The sequence below is a fragment of the Ochotona curzoniae genome, unplaced genomic scaffold (assembly GCF_017591425.1).
Source record: "Ochotona curzoniae isolate NIBS_2020 unplaced genomic scaffold, NIBS_Ocur_1.0 contig_64, whole genome shotgun sequence".
Classification (NCBI taxonomy): domain Eukaryota; kingdom Metazoa; phylum Chordata; class Mammalia; order Lagomorpha; family Ochotonidae; genus Ochotona; species Ochotona curzoniae.
In genome coordinates this window covers 47010459-47029005 of record NW_024466502.1, presented here as the reverse complement: position 1 = coordinate 47029005, position 18547 = coordinate 47010459, and the positions used below count along the sequence as shown (strand labels likewise).

Below are 18547 nucleotides of genomic sequence, written 5' to 3'. Positions count from 1 at the left end.
TAGAAGAGATTCGTGACTTTGGAGTAAACAATGATTTCTTAGCTGTGAAGGAAAAATCTTGTAAACTTCATTGTTATGGGCCAAATTCCTTCCAAATTTCTATGTTGAAGACCTAGCTCCCAGTATTCCAGAAAGTAACTGGATATGGAGGCAAGGACTTTAAGTGATTAAATTGAAAGGAAGCCTCCCAGGTGAGCCCTAAGGCAGTATGTCTTACATCTTCATAAAAAGAGTAAATTTGGACACAAGCAACACTTGGAATATGTCTACACAGCAGAAGGACCACGTATAAGCACAGCGTGCAGACGGGCATCCTCAGACAGAGAGCTTGGCCTCAAGCAGAGATCACAGCTTTGGGATCCTCGCTTTGGACTTCCAGCCTCCACAATCATAAGAACACACCTTGCTGTCATTTAAGCCAGCTGGGCCATGCACTAAAGTACCATGGAATCCCTCACCAACAAACACATTCATCAAAATTTAAAATCTCTGCTTATCAAAGAAAATACTCAAGCTCATCCACTGAGAAAAATTTCCTTACATACCACACACAGGTCCAACTGTGTACACATATTAACAATAAAAGAGAATCAGAATGCTATAATGGGCACAAACTTCCAGACATGTTTTTATTTGTTTTGGGGGGTTTTTTGTTTTGCTGTTTTTTCATGGAAAACAAGAGAGACAGATCAAGAGAAATCTTTCAAACACTGGTTGACTCCCTAAATGCCCACAACAGCCAGGAACTCCGAACGCAGTATGAGCTTCTCATGGGAATGGCAGAGATGCAAGTACTGGAGCCACCGCCTGCCTGTCCTGGAAGTTGGATGGAAAGCGGAGCAGCCTGGACATGAACCAGGCATTTTGAATGGGAGGTAGATATTCCAAGCAGTGATTTAACAACCACTCCAAATAGCTGTCCTCCTTCCCAACAACTTGAGCAAATTGCACAAAAATATGTAAATGAGCAATCTATTCATAAAAAAAATAAGCTTAATATCATTGGCTACCAGGAAAATGCAAGTTAAAACCACAGGGAGATAACATTCATTTCACATGTAACCAGAAAACTGAATGATAAGGAAATGAAGCAACCATGAGTCACATGTTGATGGGCATGGAAAATAAGGCAATGACTGAAGAATTGTTCTTTTTTTTTTTTTTTTTTTTTTGCTTGGTTGATTTCATACAATGAAATATGCAATGAACTTGTGATCAAGAAATTCTATTTCTGTGTGTTTACCAAAGAGAAATAGAAGCATTTTTCACAAGATAGCTATACAGAAATGTCCATAGCAACCTTAACTATGACCATTTCACACTAGAAATAAACTAAATGAGCTTGAAGAGAACTGATGAATAAACCATGGTCTCTTCTCACAGTAGAACACTATTACAGCAATTTAAAAATCGAACTATAAGAAACAATATAGATGGGTCATATGATTTCATGTATGTGAGGCTCATAAATGGGTAAACCCATTGTAGGCCAAAAACCTGAAAAAGTGGTTATCTCTTTTAAGCGAGAAGTGGGCATAAGATAGCAATAAGACAACATTGTGTCATAGCAAAGCTTTTAGTTTGGTTGTAGTTTGGATGATGGTTTTAGGGATATATGCAAAACTCAGAGTTAAACACTTCTCATGCTTTGTGTTTTCAGCTTTGTGTTAATTTTGCTTCAATTTACAAATGAAAAAAGAATCAGAGGGTCTCTTTTCCATGACATTCTCTCCCAACAGATCAGAGTGGGTATCCACACTGGACCAGTCTTAGCAGGTGTTGTTGGAGACAAGATGCCCCGGTACTGCTTGTTTGGGGATACCGTGAACACAGCTTCTAGGATGGAGAGCCACGGGCTTCCTGGCAAAGTGCACCTCAGTCCCACAGCTTATAGGTATCCATTCAGTTACTCACATCTTTCTTTATCCCCTATTCTTTCTGGAACCTACAGAAAGCCCAACCGCAACAAGAAGAGTAGAATAATCATGCATCTTGTCCCAGGTCCCATTGACTTATGGAAGAATTTGTCCCAGACAACAAATATTAGTTTTTGCTCTCAAAGAGCCTATTGGTTAAGGAAGACAGCATTGAATTACAACCTACTGGCTAGTCCAGTCTGTTTCTGTAAATAAAGGTTTTATCAGAGCACATCCCTGCTTTTTTTATTGCAACTAATATTGAGACACAATAGAGTTCATAAATGGTCACAGGACTCTGCATGGCCTGTAAAGCCTAAAATAGCTACTACCTGGTCGTTTATAGAAAAGATTTGCTGACCCTTGATATAGTGAAAGAAAAAAGAATATTCACAGTGAGATGAGTATAATAATAAAGATAAAATAAGACACTTCCAGGGCAGGTGCAATGGCTCAGTTAGCTAGTTGCTCACCTACAAAAGCTGACATCTCATTTACACATGGGTTAATGTCCTATCTGCTCCATTTCTCATCAGGTTTCCTGCTTGTGGCCTTGGAAAGCAGTGGAGACGGCCCAAAGCTTTGGGACCCTGCACCCATGTGGGAGACTCAACGGAAGCTTCTGCCTCCTGACTTTGGGTCAGCTCAGCTTTGGCTGTTGCAGCCACTTGGGTAGTGAATCAGTGGATGAAGATCTTTTTCTGTCTCTCTCTCTCTCTGTGTAAACCTGCCCTTTCAAGAAAAATAAATCAATCTTTTTAAAAATGCACTTTCTTGAGCATGTAGAATATGCCATATTCTGTTCCAAATTCTCCAGTAGATGCTAATGTTGCAACAATGCTGAAGAAGTGCTATTATTATTTTAGTTTACAGATGAGAAAAAAAAGGAAGGCACAGAAAGGTCAGTAGCTTGCCTCAGGTTCAAGAAGGCTAAAAAAGAGCAGAATCTGATACAATCTTGGGAGTCAGGGCTCAGAATGCCCACCCTTTAACATGCATGCATGCCTGAGAGAATTATTGTTATTTTTGAAGATTTTTTTTTAATCTGAAGGGCAGAATTACAATGAAAAAAAGATGAGACAAAGAGAATCTCCCATTCACTGTTGCACTCCCCAAATGACTGCACAGGCCAGCACCGAGCTAATCTGAAGCTGAGAGCCAGGAGCTTCTTCCATGTGTCTCATGTGGGTGCAGGGATCCAAGGAGTTGGGCCATTCTCCATTGCTTTCACAGGCATATTTGCAGGGAGTTGGATGAGAAGTGGAGCATCCAGGGCTGAAACCGGGATGTTTTTGTTTCAGGTGGAGGCTCCGCCTGGGAGAATTAGATAGGGATTATGGGAGATCAGGAGAATGAGGACCTGACCCAGAAAGACTTTGCAGAGGAGGAGGTTCTAAACTAAATCTTGAACAAGGAGCTCCAGATGTGGCCAGACTCGAGTACTGGGAGTGTAAACCAAGCAGCACAATAGAAATGAGGGTTGCATGAAGAGGGAGGTGCTGGAAGGAAGAGTGCTGCTGGAAGGGTCAGCAGGGTTTGGGTATGCCTTCTGTGCCCCCTTGATCTCGGAAGTCCTGATCAGCATGCCTGACCTTCCTCTCTACCTTGGCCCTGTTCAGCAGGCCCCAGTTGAAGTCTGGAGTCTCTTCCATGTGTTCAGGGTCCCTTTCTTCCCTTTTGCATCACCCTTTGCATGGGAGTCCACTCTTGTGTTATAACAGATATCTTTGATATCTAGTGTGTGTTGGCTTCTCTGTGCAGAGCTCTGGAAAATCAAGGCTTTGAAATCATTGAGAGAGGTGAAATCGAAGTGAAAGGTAAAGGGAAGATGACCACCTACTTTCTCCTCCAAAATTTGAATGCCACAGAGGAAGAGATCATGGGGATATGGAGGACATCACCGGACTACAGTGGTAAGCTGGAAGGAGAAGTGGCATCTGCAGGCCTGGTGAGCCCACCCAGTAACTACCCTGGTGCAGTGCGTGGGGCTGCAGGGTCAGTCGGGTATTACCTAGCCTAGGTGCTCCCTTCCTGCAGGACAGAAGCTCCCAGCATCCTCTCCACATCCTTTCCCTGAGCACTCTTCTCTTGCTGCCTGGATAGAGTGATGTTCCTTGATCAGGGCTGCTAGATCCCACATTCCATTTCAGGGCTCTTCTCTGCCCAGAGAATGGGCTCTTCCATGGTGCTCTCTTGTGGCTAGAGTGGGAGCCCAGGGTGCTTCCTGTGTCCCTCTTCCTCCAAGGACTCCAGAACAGAAGGCTTGCCTCCATCACTGACACCCCTTGGCTCCCTTATTTGCTTCTCGGTTCTGATCCCAGGCAGAGGCACAAAACATGTGATCAGTCCAGTTTGGGGAGTAAGAAAAGGGTAGGCATTTAGGGTAAATTGACTCTGTGGCTAAGCTTGATCAGGGATCATCATTTGGCTTGTGTGACCCCAAAAAGAGTGGCCACGAACCCAAGGAAGTGGATTCAAGACAAATCCAATTTTTCCCAGGTGCTCCGAGCCCTCCTGCTGCTGTCTTGGGGAATGGGGAAATGCTGACCTGGAGGAGAAAGGAGGAAAACCTTTCTTAACTCTGGAAGTAACCTGGAGAAGGAAAGTGATTTTGTTGTGACAGGTGCTCAACACTAGCTGTTCCAGGGGCCAGGAAAATTCAGGGGTTGCATATCATGCAGGCAGGAAGTCTCTTCAAGACACATACATTCTGGCTCCTGTTAGATCAAGTACACTCAGCTCAGTCACAGGTGGGTATTTGAAGAGCTTTAGACATTGTTCCCAGAGTACTTCCATTTTGATATCAGCTCGCCTTAGTATCCCTGGAAACCATGGGTGATGCTGATCACATTCTACTGATGGAGACACCAAGATAGAAATACCTAAATAAAAAGAGCTTAGAAATAAGTCTGGCAAATGAAGACTTGGCTGAGCAACAATCGTTGAGCTTTGGGCTGCTACATTGATTTCTGTGTTCTGTGTGCCTTACCCACTGATGTCACACCCACTGATGTCACACCAGCCATACAGAGGGATTCTAGAGGGGGCAAATGGCATGCTTTCTTTTCTTCTTCCTTGTCCTCAGGATTGAACAAGGTAAAGTAGCCACGTCAACTGGCCAAAGGTGTTGGTGCCAGGGCAGGCAAAGTTGCTGTCAGAGCATGTGTGTGTGTGTGTTTGTGTGTGTGTGTCTGTCTGGTGAGGGCAATGGGGGTGTCAAATCCTATGCTGCTCTCTCCCTTACCCACAGGGAGTTAGCACCCAAGCTTCCCAATTTGTAAACCATTCTAGAACATAATCTTGGCCAACAGACTCTAACCCACTCTCAGCTTTTTCAGTAGAGAAAAGCAGCCAAGATTGAAGAGTGAGCTAGGATGCCACAACCAGGGCAGGGATTCAGCCTGGTAATTAAGCCACTTATGGCCCCTGTCAGAGTGGCTGGATTTGATACCTGTCTCTGTTTTTTTATACACTTCAGCATCCTGTTAATGCAGACTTTAGGAAGTAGCGATGATGGCTCCAATGCCTGGGTTCCTGCCACTCCTGTGAGTGAGCTTTGGTCCACATTCTAGAGTGAGCTTTGGTCCCAGCACAGCCAATGCCTGGCTTTTATGGGCATTTGTGGCATAACCTAGCAGATAAGAGTTTGTACTCTCTCTGTTTATCTGTCTGCCTCTCAAATAAATAAGACTTTTTATGTATAAATGAACGACTTCATCAACTAGAAGACCTTAGCATGGAGCCTGAGAAACAGGTGGAAGTGCATAACATGGCTGTTGCAAATTAGGAAAAGGCACAGTTGTCTTAGAGCAAAGCTGTGCAGAGAGGAGGTTCCTTGTATGTCTTTGCTGCATCCCTGGTGGGTGTCAGGCCCCATTCCTCCTCTGGTGTGATGTGTACAGGAAGGAAATGGGAACAAGAAAGGTTGGCATCCAGGAGAGCTCTTCTCCTTTTTATCCCCCATCTTCTGTCTTCTCAGGAACAGGTGCATCTGCTCATTCTTCTTCTAGGTAATGAGTCCTTTAAATTGTTCATGGTCTTCAGCCTCCTGGACACTTGACCATTGGAATCCCTGTCCCGGTGTTTCACATCATTTGCATCTAAGGAAAGCTCACAGGCCTGCCTCTGGCCAGAGGCATCAGAAAATTTTCCCTCCCACCCAGGCTGATGTGACACCTGCTATGCATCATCTCACTTTCCTTTCTCCTTCCTGCAGAAGTGAACACACTGGGAAGCCAGGCCAGCAAAACTGTGGCCAGCATGAGGTACAAGGACAGTCAGCCATTACCCCCAAGCAGCAATGTAGCAGATGGTGAGTGTGTGGGGCCTGCATTACCTGGGAGGACAATAGGCAGGTTCAGGAGTGCACCTTACAGGGAAGGGGAAATGAATAGAAAAAAAGACAGGTGTTTGGGGGCAATGCAGGTGCTACTTGGGATGCCCACGTCCCAGTTCTGGGTTTGAGTCTCAGCTCTGCTTCCCAACCAGTTTCTTGCTAATAATGTGCCTGGGAAGCAGAAGGTGACAGCTCAAGTATTTGGATTCCTGCCACCCACATGTGAGACCGATAGAATTCCAAGCTCCTGGTTTGGGTCTGATTCACCTCTCATTGTTATGAGCATATCAGAGGTAAGCCAGTGGCTGTCTGCCTCTGTTTCTCTTTAAAATACACATAGATAACAACCACAATACAAACAAGAATCACAAATTGATGATAAAGTTGTGCTGCTCACTGCATTTTGAGGAAGCTTCTGTATGGATCTCATCCACCTGTGGCAATACATGTAACATGGAGCCAAGTCAATAAGCTCATTTCAGGCAGTAATGAAGGTCAAGAAGGAAATTAAGACAAATACTGGGGAACAAGGGCATGGAAGCTTCCTGGAGAGGGCAGCATTAACTCTCACACTTGGGTGCTGAGGAAGAGTTGCCATTTGTCTACCTGGGTGGCTTTTGGTAGCACTGTGCCCTGAAACTTAGTAAGTCCAAAACAGATGAGAAGGCCAGTGTGTATGGAGAGGAAGAGAAGAGAAAGGGATCCAAGTGTAGGCAAGAAGTTAGAAGCAAGGTAAGGAAGGAATTCAGGCAGTTTTGACCTTGACCTCTTCTCTAGGGTAAGAGGAGGAACTGCTGGATCTCCATGGGAAAATTCAAAGGTGGGAGGTCTCTGTCATTTAAACTTCTGCCTGACTGCTCCATAAACCTCTCCCGAGGGGAGGGCTAAGGATGCCTCAGTCTCTGGGAAAGGAAGCAAAGTTATTTTGTAAACCCTTGCTACCTAGAGGAGTCCTACCACCAAGGAGCAACAGTGCTGGGCTGGGCCAGGTGTCAGAAATTTTTCAGCTTAGCTCCTCCCTGATCCAATGTGTCTTCTAAATGTGGTTTTCTTGAGCCAAATCTAGCACTGTTGACCCGAGAAAGAGAAACTGAGGCCCCCTAAGTTCTTCACCTAAGAAGGGTGAAGAACTGGTTAGAAATTTTCTTATCACGGTGCTCCCAGGCACCTTGACCTCGATGGCAGTGCTGGATGGGGAATCTTCCTTGTTGCAGATCCTGGGCAGCAGAGAATCTAGCTTTGTGGGATTTGTGTCTCCTGTTCCCAGATCTGCCTTTGCCAGTCCTCATTGGGTTTACAGGCTCCAGGTGCAAGCAGTCAAAGGGTACCTACAGGAGCCCCCTTCCCCTCTGGGGGCCTCCTTATGGGCACACTATTCCAGCAGCAGCCTGGTAGGGTTCTGACCAGGAGGCTGTGAGCTGGCCTGTCTCAAAAATCTGTCTGCTCTGCAAGTGTGCTACAGCAGTCAGCACTTAGGACTCAGTTTCTTGACTGTATCTACCACTGGCCTCTCTGAATTATTGCCTGGCCGCTAGGCATGATGGCACTTGGGCACCTTGTCCTTTAAATCCCATCTGACTTGGCTCTTGGGGTGTGGATGCAGGCGATACCTTGCTCCCTTCTAGGCTTCCCTAGGTACAATCAGAGCCTTGGCATATAGCAGTGAGGGAGACGCCACAGTGATGCCTCTGCCAGCCGGTGGAGGGATGCTGTGCTGCTCACCCTCCTAAGGGCTTTCCAGGAGCCTGGTTGACCCAGCACTTTCTGCTAGGGCCCACCAACCCCAACAGGACCTAGGCCTTCCTGCTGCCCCAGAGCCTTGTTTGCATTTCAGTGGCATTTTCTTTCCCTCAAACTTGGTGCTGGGATACTCTTCAGGGCAATCCACCAAGACTAGTGAACTGGAGAGAAATCAGAGTATGTTGACTTGCCCATCCAAGCAGCTACCTTTCGGGATGGATCCAGAAGTTGCCCTTCCAGCTTTTCTGCCTGTGGTCTCTCTGGCTTCTCGTCAGGCCCGCCCTGTTCATGTGTTTTTCAAATTTCAACTCACTCCAACTTGTCTCCTAGCTGATTTTCCCAGTGATTACAGTAATAGTTTCCAGACTGACTGGCTTACGTGCTTAGGCCAGAAACTCCCTGGGCCCTTCTTTGGAGGTGACCCTCCCTTGGCTTGGAAATCACAGGCATGGGTATCCACTTGCCGGGGTCATGGCAGGTGAAGTCAGCTTAAGGGACTTCTCAAACCAACTCCTGACTGCTTTGAAGAACTTGAGTGCCGAGAGTCTCCCTCCTGCCCGAGGTGAGGGCTCAGCAGGCTCTGGGCTCAGAGTTGCTGACTCCCTGTGCAAATTTGACTCACTCTTCCCACCATTTGCGAGCCCCCTGTGGGACAATTCTGGCATGGGTTTGTAGTCACTTAATTGCCAGGGTTGCCTAATTAGCTGGGGTTCTGTTGGACTAGAGTCAACTGCAGACTAAGGCTGGGTCCCTGGTTCAGCAGCTTCCTGACCTTCCCTACCTGTGACTAAGGAACCATGGGTGTGTGCCTGTTTGTAACCTTGGGCCTTTTAGAGGCTGAGTTCCTTTGCCAACAAAGAAGCTATTAATGCAGACACTTGAGAACACAGGAAACCGTGTTAGAGCCAGCTCCTATTTAGTTACTATACATCCTCTTAAATGGAAATCCATAAAATAAAAGCAACAGGAAGAAAAATGAAAATTTATAACGTCGTGAAGTTGCATAATATGCTACTGAATGACCAATGTGTTGCTGAAGAAATGATAAAGAAAATCAAAAACTTTCTTGAAGAAGATGATGGTGCTGTGTGCCCTGTGAGTCAGTGAGGTAATTAATAAGGGAAAAAAAGAACTTTTTTGATGGCATGAAAATAAAAACAAAAAGATAAAAACATATAGCAAAAACAGTATTGAAAGGATTATTGATCTTACAGTTTACATGAAGATTGCTATTTGTCCTTTAGGGATTGACTTATTTCAAGGAGCATAATGGTCTCTAGTTGGAACCATTTGGTTGCAAATGGTAGAATTTCATTCTTTGGAATGGCTGAGTAATATTCCACAGAGTAGATGTACCACAGTCTCGTTGGACAGGCATCTGGGTTGTTTCCATGTCTTTGCTATTGTAGATTGTGCTGCTATAAATATAGGATTACATATTCCTTTCTCATGTGCAGAATTCATCTCCTTTGGATATATTCCAAGAAATGGGTTAGCTGGTTCAGATCCTATCTTTGTTCCAGAAGACCACAGCATTTCTTCCAAACCCCATGCTGCTGTCACTTCAGGTCCTGTGTTGAACTCCTGTGATGGTTGCTTTTCAAATGGAGAGATCTCATTTTCAGCTACTTTTCTCGTTTAACTCTTTCATCTATATTAAAAAGAGACTCTCTGCTACTTTTAATACAGGGTTCTAGGATATCTTTATTCCAACTAAACATTATTTTGTTCATTTTTATTAGAAAAGAAATATTCATTTTCTAAAACAAACAAAAAAATACAAATAAAGCAAAGGAAGAAAGTCAAAAGTAGCTATAATTCCATCGCCCAGAGAGACTACCATTACTATTTGGGTATATATCATCTCTGACTTGTGTGTATTTTAGATCTATATATTATTTTCCTTGCAAAAATGGAATCATCACACATTGTAGGGGATCTTAAAAAATATCATAGGAAATGCATATTATGAAAATCTCTGCCTAGCTTTCAATAAGTTTTGCACCCAAATAATCTTTTCTTTTATTCCATTTTCATGAGCTTTCTGAAGTATCCTCTTGTGCTGTTTTATAATTTAAGTTCATAAATTTCTTCCCTTTAAAATCTTCATAAATTTCAATGCATATTGTAATTATTTATTTCTTTGAAAGTCAGAGTTACAGACAAAGAAGAGGCAGAGAGAGAGAGAGAGAGATCTCCCATCCTTTGGTTCACCCTCCAAGTGTCTGTAATAGCTAGGACCAGGCCAGGTGAACGAAAAGAGCCTGGAGCTTCATCCAGGTCATCTGTAGAGTTGGTCTGTCTGTCTGATTTTTCCAGCCAGCCCAATAAAAGGGACTTGGGTCAGGAACAGAGAGGTAGGGATTTGAACCAGTGTCCCTGTGTGATGTCTGCATCATGGGTGCTGGTTTTATCCACTACACCACTATCCCCACCTCTTAAACAGATTCCAAAATAAATGAGGAAAATCTTACATAAAGTTCTTGCCATGATATCCTTCTTTACTATTTCGCTTGTGCTATTACATCCCCCCCCCCAAAAGCATATTTACATTGAGCCAAACAGAAAAACCAATTATCTTGGACACCTGCACATCACATCTGTCATGACCCAGGCATCCCATGAGGTCTGATGTTTCCTCTGAGGTTTTAAAGAAAGTGGATGCTCATTCAATTTACCTTTGGTGTTTAGATGGTCCCTGGGGTTATGATGTCAGAAATCTATGGCTGGTGTCCCTTGTAATTCTCAATTACAACAGGCAATGAAGAAAAATACTGCATCTCCCAACTGCGCATAGTAATGAGCATTAGGTGTAGCAGAATGATGGTGTAAGTGGGCAGTCAGTCCTTGGGGACTATGAGCAATGTGGATGAAGGGTGTTGGATAAGAAGTGATCTCAGTTACACAAGGAGAGCCTTCCACAATCTGGATGGTGCAGTTGGAGCAGGGTGAAAAGTCAAGCACCCAAGTGTGGGAATCTTGAGCTTCTTGCAACTCCATGCCGGACCATCCAGCAGCAGGGACTCAAACTGATGCAGTCGTGTTTGACTGATTGCCCTCTGAAAGCAGCATCTGTTCTTTTTGCCACTATATTCCTACGTGGTCCTCACTTTTCCCCCCTGTTGATCAGAAATTTTTCTTCATAGAGAAAAATTGAAAAAGAATGAGGGAAGAGAGTTTGAGGGAGATGAGGGTGGAAATGAGGAGCTGGACGACCACAGTGGGGACTCAAGAGAGACAATGACAGAGGCCAGGTTGGAGGAAAGGCTAAGTCAACAAAAAGGGGAATGATGACGCAGCAATGAAGGAACAGAAGTTCCTTGAAAAGTTCAGTTTAATATTTTTTGAGAAGAGAAATTAGAAAGAAAAGAAACCCATGCAAGACTGTTGAATAAAGGGGCAAGTGCTAAGAGTTCTGTGAAATACCACTTGTAGTGCTTCATGTCCTTTCAAAATTCCTTGTGAAAATGTATGCCGGACAACAGATTCCTCACCTCCTCGCAAGCAAGCCTGCTGCCTGGAATCAGGGGCACCTGTGAACAGAGCTTGGCTGCCGGCAGGTACAGACACTCCCAGGAGATTTCCGTGTACCTCCCACCAGGTTAGCACTCCAGGCCAGATCCATCTCCATTTTCACTGGGACCAACCCCTGCTTTGGAGAGCAGCACAAGGCACACGTTTCTGCGATCACAGGGCTATTTTATGGAAACCTTTCTCTTGAGGATTTCCGAACCATCATGCAAGCTGAGTGGGAGAGTTACATGCTGTGGTGTATCCTTCCACATCTGCAGAAACAGAGGCACTAAGGAGGTGAGGTGTCAGAGGTTAGGTGTCAGAACTCAGTGTTCACCGATGACAGGCAAGTGATGGCTCCACAGAGGTGGGCAGCCAGGTCTCAATAGACTTAAAAAAAAAATTACACCTCATCTGTAATCAGTTGCTTTTCCTTTCATTGCTATGACACTAAAACCAAACCAAATGCAAGTTTTCCAGTTATGCTATCCTCACTATTTAAGCTGCATGTTTCTGAGTTTGGAAATTGCAATTCCTTTTAAGAATTGCAAGAGTGCTTATATTTAAAAGAATTAAAATACTGTAGTAAACTATAATTCCAAACAAAAGGAATAAAGGGTAATAAAATCAGTTGAGAATTAGCCCAAAAAACCCAAACCCTCATTTCTGAATAAGTAACAATTTCCAAAAAGCATAAAATACTACTGAACATGATCCCATGTTACATACAAGAGAGGAGACAGAGAGGAATGTACCACGGCAATCAAAGGAATCTATAGCAAATGGCTTCCATGTTAGCTAGATGGAAAAATTATTCCAGTCATGCATCCTTTATCCCAGGAACTGCCCATGCTATGATTCTGCCCTAAAACCCTCTTCCTAGTTGTACTGTCATCCCAAGCCATCGATGGAGGTGAGCTAGGGAACAGGTCCAGTAGTGCCCAGTGATCGACAAGCATGTCATCACTAATCATCAATGACCAGCATACCAGCAGGTGGAGCTGGTCCCAGTCTGCCTGTGTATGCTAAAAACTACCCATTGCTCTTAGGATTCTACAGCAAAACTGGTCACTGCTTTGAGCTTGAGAAGATACTTGAAGGACTAGCAGCTCCTAATGGGAAACGAAGCCACTCATTAATTGGGGAACCAAAAGGCAAAGACAGGCCTGTCTGCCTTCCAGCTTTCTAGAGCATTCAATAAATGTGTGTGTATCTCAAGCATAAAATGTGAGCCTCTCGGAACATGGATGTCTCTGGAATAATGATTTAAACAACAGGATGCAGAGTGAAATGACTTTAGAGTCTTACATGGTAACCTTTCAGAGTGAGATGCAAGAAGAGCATGGGGAGATGGAGTTTGCGGCCTCTTCTTTGTGCCCACACCCCTCCTGCCTGGGCTGACTGTCCCAGAGATGGTTCCTTTTCTCTGGGCTTCCTCCACCACTTGGAAATAATCTTTGGCACATTGGAGTGTGTCCTAGATGGTGAGCCTGGCATCAGAATTTAAGCACCTTTTCTCCTCTTCAGAGGAGGAAAAATTTGGCTCAGAGAGATGTAGCCTGTTAGCCATAATTGCATGATGAGCACTAGTAGTGCTGGGTCTGAATTTCATCCTGTATGATGACCAGCACTGTGGTGTAAATCAGCATTGTGGCCCACAAGTTGACACAGTAGAGGACCCAAGCAAGTTGAGCATCACCAAGCAGTGGTCACATGGGTCTCCTTGGCCTTGGCTATGAAGACATCATCTGGCTAAGGAAGGAAAAGAAGCCTTGAGTGTCCACTCACTGGTCCCTGAGGCAGCTCAAAAGGAGCCCTCCTGAAAGGAGAGCCCGGGCTCAGCCTAAGCTTGGCTAACATGCTCTTCTTCTGTCTATTCCAGCTTTGGATGGCTGCACACCTATTGCGACTCCAAGGACAAGGCCTGGCTCAGCTGACTGCCAGTCAGCATTGGAGCAGATAAAGACACGTCACTTTCCCAAAGATCCCGTGTCATCTGGCTTTTGTGCTTTGCTGTAATGGGCAAAACAGATGCTTGGGAATAGTCCCCACCCCACTGCTACCCAAGTCTGTGCTGGCAAAGGAAAACAACTTCATTTCTCCATTCAGAACTTCTTAAGCTTAGTTTCTTCCTCACTGTCCCTTCAAGAATAAAGGTTGAGAAATCAAATGCAATCCTGACAAGTTTGGAAAAATGTTACTTTTTACTATCTCAGTTCAAAACCAGTCCCTGAAACGTTGAGTCCTCTGGTTGTATTTGTTGTCCTAAGTGGCAAGCTTGGCCGTTGTCCAGCTAGACCTACATTCTGGCTCAGTGGATTAAGCTGTTGCTTGCAATGCCAGCTTCCCATATGCTTCAAGTCCTGATTGCTCCATTTTTCAATCCAGCTGCCTAATAATAGTACAGGAAAGCAGAAGAAGATGGCCCAAGTTCTGGGCCCTTGCACCCACATAAGAGACCTGGAAGAAGCTCCGGCTCTTGGTCCAACCTGAACCAGCTGCTGTGGACATGTGAGGAGTGAATCAGCAGATGGACTCAATATCTCTATCCCTCTTTTTCCCCACTCATGCAACTCAGTATTCCAAATATATACATATGTATGTGTACATATATGTATATAGATAGATCTACAGATGTGCATATATATACATACATATTTAATAAAGGCAGACTGTTAGAGAAAAAGAGGAAGAAAGAAAGAGAGAGAAGGACCTTACAACCTGACTGCAATAGCTAGAGCTTGTCTGAAGCCAGAAGCTAGGAGTTTTTCCCAGGTTTCCCACATGGGTGCAGGGGGCCAAGTACTTGGATCAGCTTCCTCTACTTTCCCAGATGCACTAGTAGGGAGCTGCCTAGGAAGTGGAGCAAGTTGGGACTTGAATCAGCATCCTTATGGTATGCTGGTATCACAGACAGAGTCTTAAGCTGCTACACCAAAATGCGAGTTTCTAATTAAATCTTTTTCTTTTAACGGATTTATTTATTTTGCTTGAAAGAATTGTAACAGTGGAAGAGAAAGAGAGAGAGAGATTACCCACCCACTATTTCACTCCCCAATTGGGACAACGGTCAAAGCTGGGTCAGTCCAAAGCTGGGAGCTAGGATATTCTTCCGGGTCTCCCACACTGATGTGGGGGTCCAAGGGTATTGGCCATTTTCCACAGCTTTCCCAGGACTTAGGCAAGAAACTGGATGGAAAGTAGAGCAGCTGAGACTCGATTCAGTGCCCATATGGAATGGTGCTGTTGCATACAGAGGATTAGGTAGCTATGCCATCATGTCAGTCCCCCTAAATAAACCTTTGTTCCTTTGTTGTTTGTAAATGCTCCTGTTAAGTTGTTGATTTCCCTGTCGAAATGAAACAAGGAAGATGCCAGAGTTCACATTCCCTGAAACTGCCATAGCGCAGCCAGGAGCAGCGATGCTTGAAGGTGACATTGTCTAGGAAACAAAGAGCAGAAAGATATTTGGTGAATTGCAACTTTCTGGGATTTTTGTTTTTTTGTTTTTTTTTTAAGATATATCTATTTGAAAGTTAACATGACAAAGAGAAACACAAAGTGTGAAACATACACACTGAGTTCTCCCATCTACTGATTCACTTCCCAAATACCCATAACAGACATACATGACAAGGTCCACTGAAGCCAGGAGCCAGGAATCCTGGATCTCCAATAAGGATGGCAGGGACCCAGGTACTTCAACCATCACCTGCTGCCTCCTAGGAACATTGGAAGGAAATTGGACTGGAGATGTGGAGTTACCTGACTCAATTCAGGCACTCAGATATGCAATACAGGCTTTCCAAGTGGCAGCTTAACCTGCTACACCCCAGCACACAACCCTCTGCTTAACTTTGGAAGGAGGAAAGTGAGAGCCTGTGGTTTCCACTCCCAGCTGGTAACTTGCCCTGTTTCCTTGGCCCTGGCAGAATATGCCAGCTTCACTCTCAGATCCACCTAAGACTGCCAGAATTTGTGAAGCAAGTGTTTTAAGCCTGGTTGGAAATGAAGAGGATTTTGCTCTATGTTTATTATGATTTAAATAATTGCTTCCAGCTGTCAATGAATTACCACATCTCCCTGGATTTGGTATCATTTTGGAACCTCCTATTTATTCTTTAAATACTACTGTAGATGTATTTCAGATGCCCAGGGAACCCTAACCCAGTAGAGACAGTGCTATGTGAGCCCACAGCACTCATAGGAATGCCTTCACTCTTTCTCAGAGCTGCTGCTCAAGGCTGGGCTTCAGGGGGAGTCCCATGCCAAGCTGGGATATGTGAATATGACCCAAAGGGCAGGGTGCGGTGTGGGGTGGCCGCTCCTCTGAACTTATCTGCAAATGCTACGCTGATCATGGGCATCCACCAGTCTACTCAACAACCACTAGCAGGATGTCCAATTGTCCCTCCACATAACAGACCCATGCATGGGCAGCTGGTGCTACAGCAGGCTGTGTGACTGCAGGCTGAGCCTTGTCTCAGCCTTATCACACTTACAACCTGCTGGATGAGTATTACCTGTGATAGTGCCTCTCTCCAAACCTTCCCCATTCTCCACCCTGTCTCCCTCCACCCAGCACACCTGTCTGGGGTCATGGTAGATGTAGAGCCAAGCAGATGGCTGGTTCTCAGACTAAGGACTGACAAAACCACTGGCCTCCAGCCAGAAGGTAGGCTTGTTCATTAGTAAGATCCTGCAAATGACGCCCACTATCCCTTTCCATGTGGGCATGAAGCTTAATCCTATAGCTTCCCCCTTACCCTTCTGCACACCCACCTTGTCCTCTGGGCAAGATCAGACCATGGAAACAATCTTCATGGCTGTCAGTGGATGTGCTAACAGAATGCCAGGGCTCCCTTAGGCCCCTCTCTCTCACTCCCCATGGCTTTCTCCTGTGTGGTCACCTCAGTGTCCCAGCTTGGCCCCTGCCTGGCGCCTCTCCCTCCCTGGGGCTACACAGTGCTCATTTCATTCTGTACAAGCACCCCAGGTACCCCTTCTTTCTCGCCCTTTCTCGTTTCCAACTTTCCTTCAGCTCGGTAGTATGTGATAGAAAGAAGACGAATCAAATGTCTGGCAAAGAAATGAGCTCATTTCCCTCCCCTCAGAGCAGGCTCGCTGTTTGCTAGGCCAGTGATGGCAAGAAGACTGAGACCCTCGCTCTCCACAGCAAGCCATCTGGCTCCAGCATGCTCACACCCAATGCTAATCTACAGGCTGCTCCCTGCCCCCCCCACACACACCCTTTTCTTCCTTTCTCTGGGGTTTTGTTTCTGAGGAGTACACACTTCGTCTGCAGCTGTAAATTTGGAGCTGCTCCCTACGCCATGGCGGGCACTCTTTGGCACTCCTATTTATTCCCACCCTGCACCCGCCTTGTCCCCTCTCCCCTTGGAAATGTCAGCCAACCATTGTTATCATTGGTGGGGCCGTGTCTTTTGGATGTCAGGGCTTCACTTTCAGATGGAAATCAGGCAATTACGCTCTGCCTGGAGGAGTCTGACAGATGCGGGAGTTTTTACACCACTGGCCGAGTCTCTGGGCACAAAGGCAGCCAGCCAGCCGGGGCTCCCAGGGGACCGTTAAATCACAAGAATATGTTTTGAGTGCCGGGAAAAATTCCGGAATAATTAAGTATGTGATGAGAGTTCAGAGATCCTGTAGCTGTTTAACTTCAAAATGTGATAATGATGTGTCACCGAACCGCTGATTGCATCCGTGTAAAAGCGGCATCAGAAAATCTATGGCAAGTCACACAGAGGCTGAGGCAGCGGCTGCTCCAGGGGCATCTGTTTTCCGGTCTCCAAATGCAGAGCTTCCAAGGATTTTTCACTGGTTTTGTTTCCCCCTCCTGGGGAGCTGACACCAGGGGGAGAGGAGGATGGGAGCCAGGTGACAGTTGCTTGATGCAGCAGCCTTAAAATCTCTATCGCCTGTTATCCATCCAGGTAACCAAAAACCTTGTGAAACTTGAAATTCAAGGATAAGTTGATTTCGGTGCAAATATTCTAAAAACCATGCCTATCTTTTTACATACCATGCATCTTCCATAAGTAATGTGAAGATCCTTTCCTCACTGGCGTCTCCCCAGGTATTTGAGCTGGAAAATACAATAGCACCATCTCTGTGGCTACTATGGGTTGACACTTGTGGGTCAGGCACCCTGTAAAGATCACTACCCAGGGGCCTGAGTGAAGTTGGCATTGGAATTATGGACACTTCTCAGAAAGCAATGAGGGCTGAGTAGAATGACTGGCTTCCAGACCTACGGACCCACTCTGGCCTCTGCTCTTGAGCCACAGTGACCTGAGCTCTAGTGTTTCAACAGATCCAGGGAAGAAAGACACCTACTTGCTCGCCCATCATTTAGGAAGCACCGGTATGTTACACACATACAATTGGAGTGAGCTAGACAAGAGAGATCGACATGAAAGTTAAAACTTAAATTCTCCTAAAATACCCAGCTGTGGGAACAGATGGTTCATTTGAAGCCTGAAACATGCAGTACGATTTGTTACTCCATGTGTCCAACACTGGGTTTCAATTAGTTTATTATTCAATTTATTTTACCAAGAGTCACATGCCCCTGACTACTTACTCTGTCTTGTTAGGAAGAAATCTAGGGTGGGGGTAGAGGGTGAGGCTAGTTGGTTTGAACTTGTGCAGCCCCTGAACTTCCCACCAGGCAGCTGGCCTGGCATAGACAAAGCCAATGCCAATCCTAACTAAACGAAAGGGAGAAGGGGAAAGTTGTTACTAAGTATAAGATAAAAAGGGGAAGTTGTTACTGAGTATAAGATACAGTAAACAAGCAGGTTTACATGGGAATCCAGCACCGTTTTAGATCAACAAGGCCGTTTTCAAGTCTGTGACACAGGTGGTAGAGAAGACACAACTGGCAGTGTTAGGAGGAAAGACACACACTAATTTGCCAAAGTCAGCCAAGCATCAATCACAGACAGGGCTCAGAAAGTCAGACGCCTCAACACGGCACCTTGGCGTGATATTCTCATTAAAGGTACTTGAGGATCAGCAA

General features: G+C 45.3%; 1 protein-coding gene across 1 annotated transcript in view; it reads left to right on the top strand.

Annotated features, from left to right (window-relative positions):
• Positions 1 to 5976, top strand: part of LOC121163543 (guanylate cyclase soluble subunit beta-2-like) — a 41163-nt gene extending 35187 nt beyond the window's left edge. Inside the window, exons 13-16 of the mRNA XM_040991081.1 lie at positions 1740 to 1894; positions 3678 to 3829; positions 5002 to 5012; positions 5896 to 5976. Of these exons, the coding sequence (XP_040847015.1) occupies positions 1740 to 1894; positions 3678 to 3829; positions 5002 to 5012; positions 5896 to 5976 (399 nt within the window). The remainder of the gene's footprint in view (positions 1 to 1739; positions 1895 to 3677; positions 3830 to 5001; positions 5013 to 5895) is intronic.
• The last annotated feature ends 12571 nt before the right edge of the window (positions 5977 to 18547 follow it).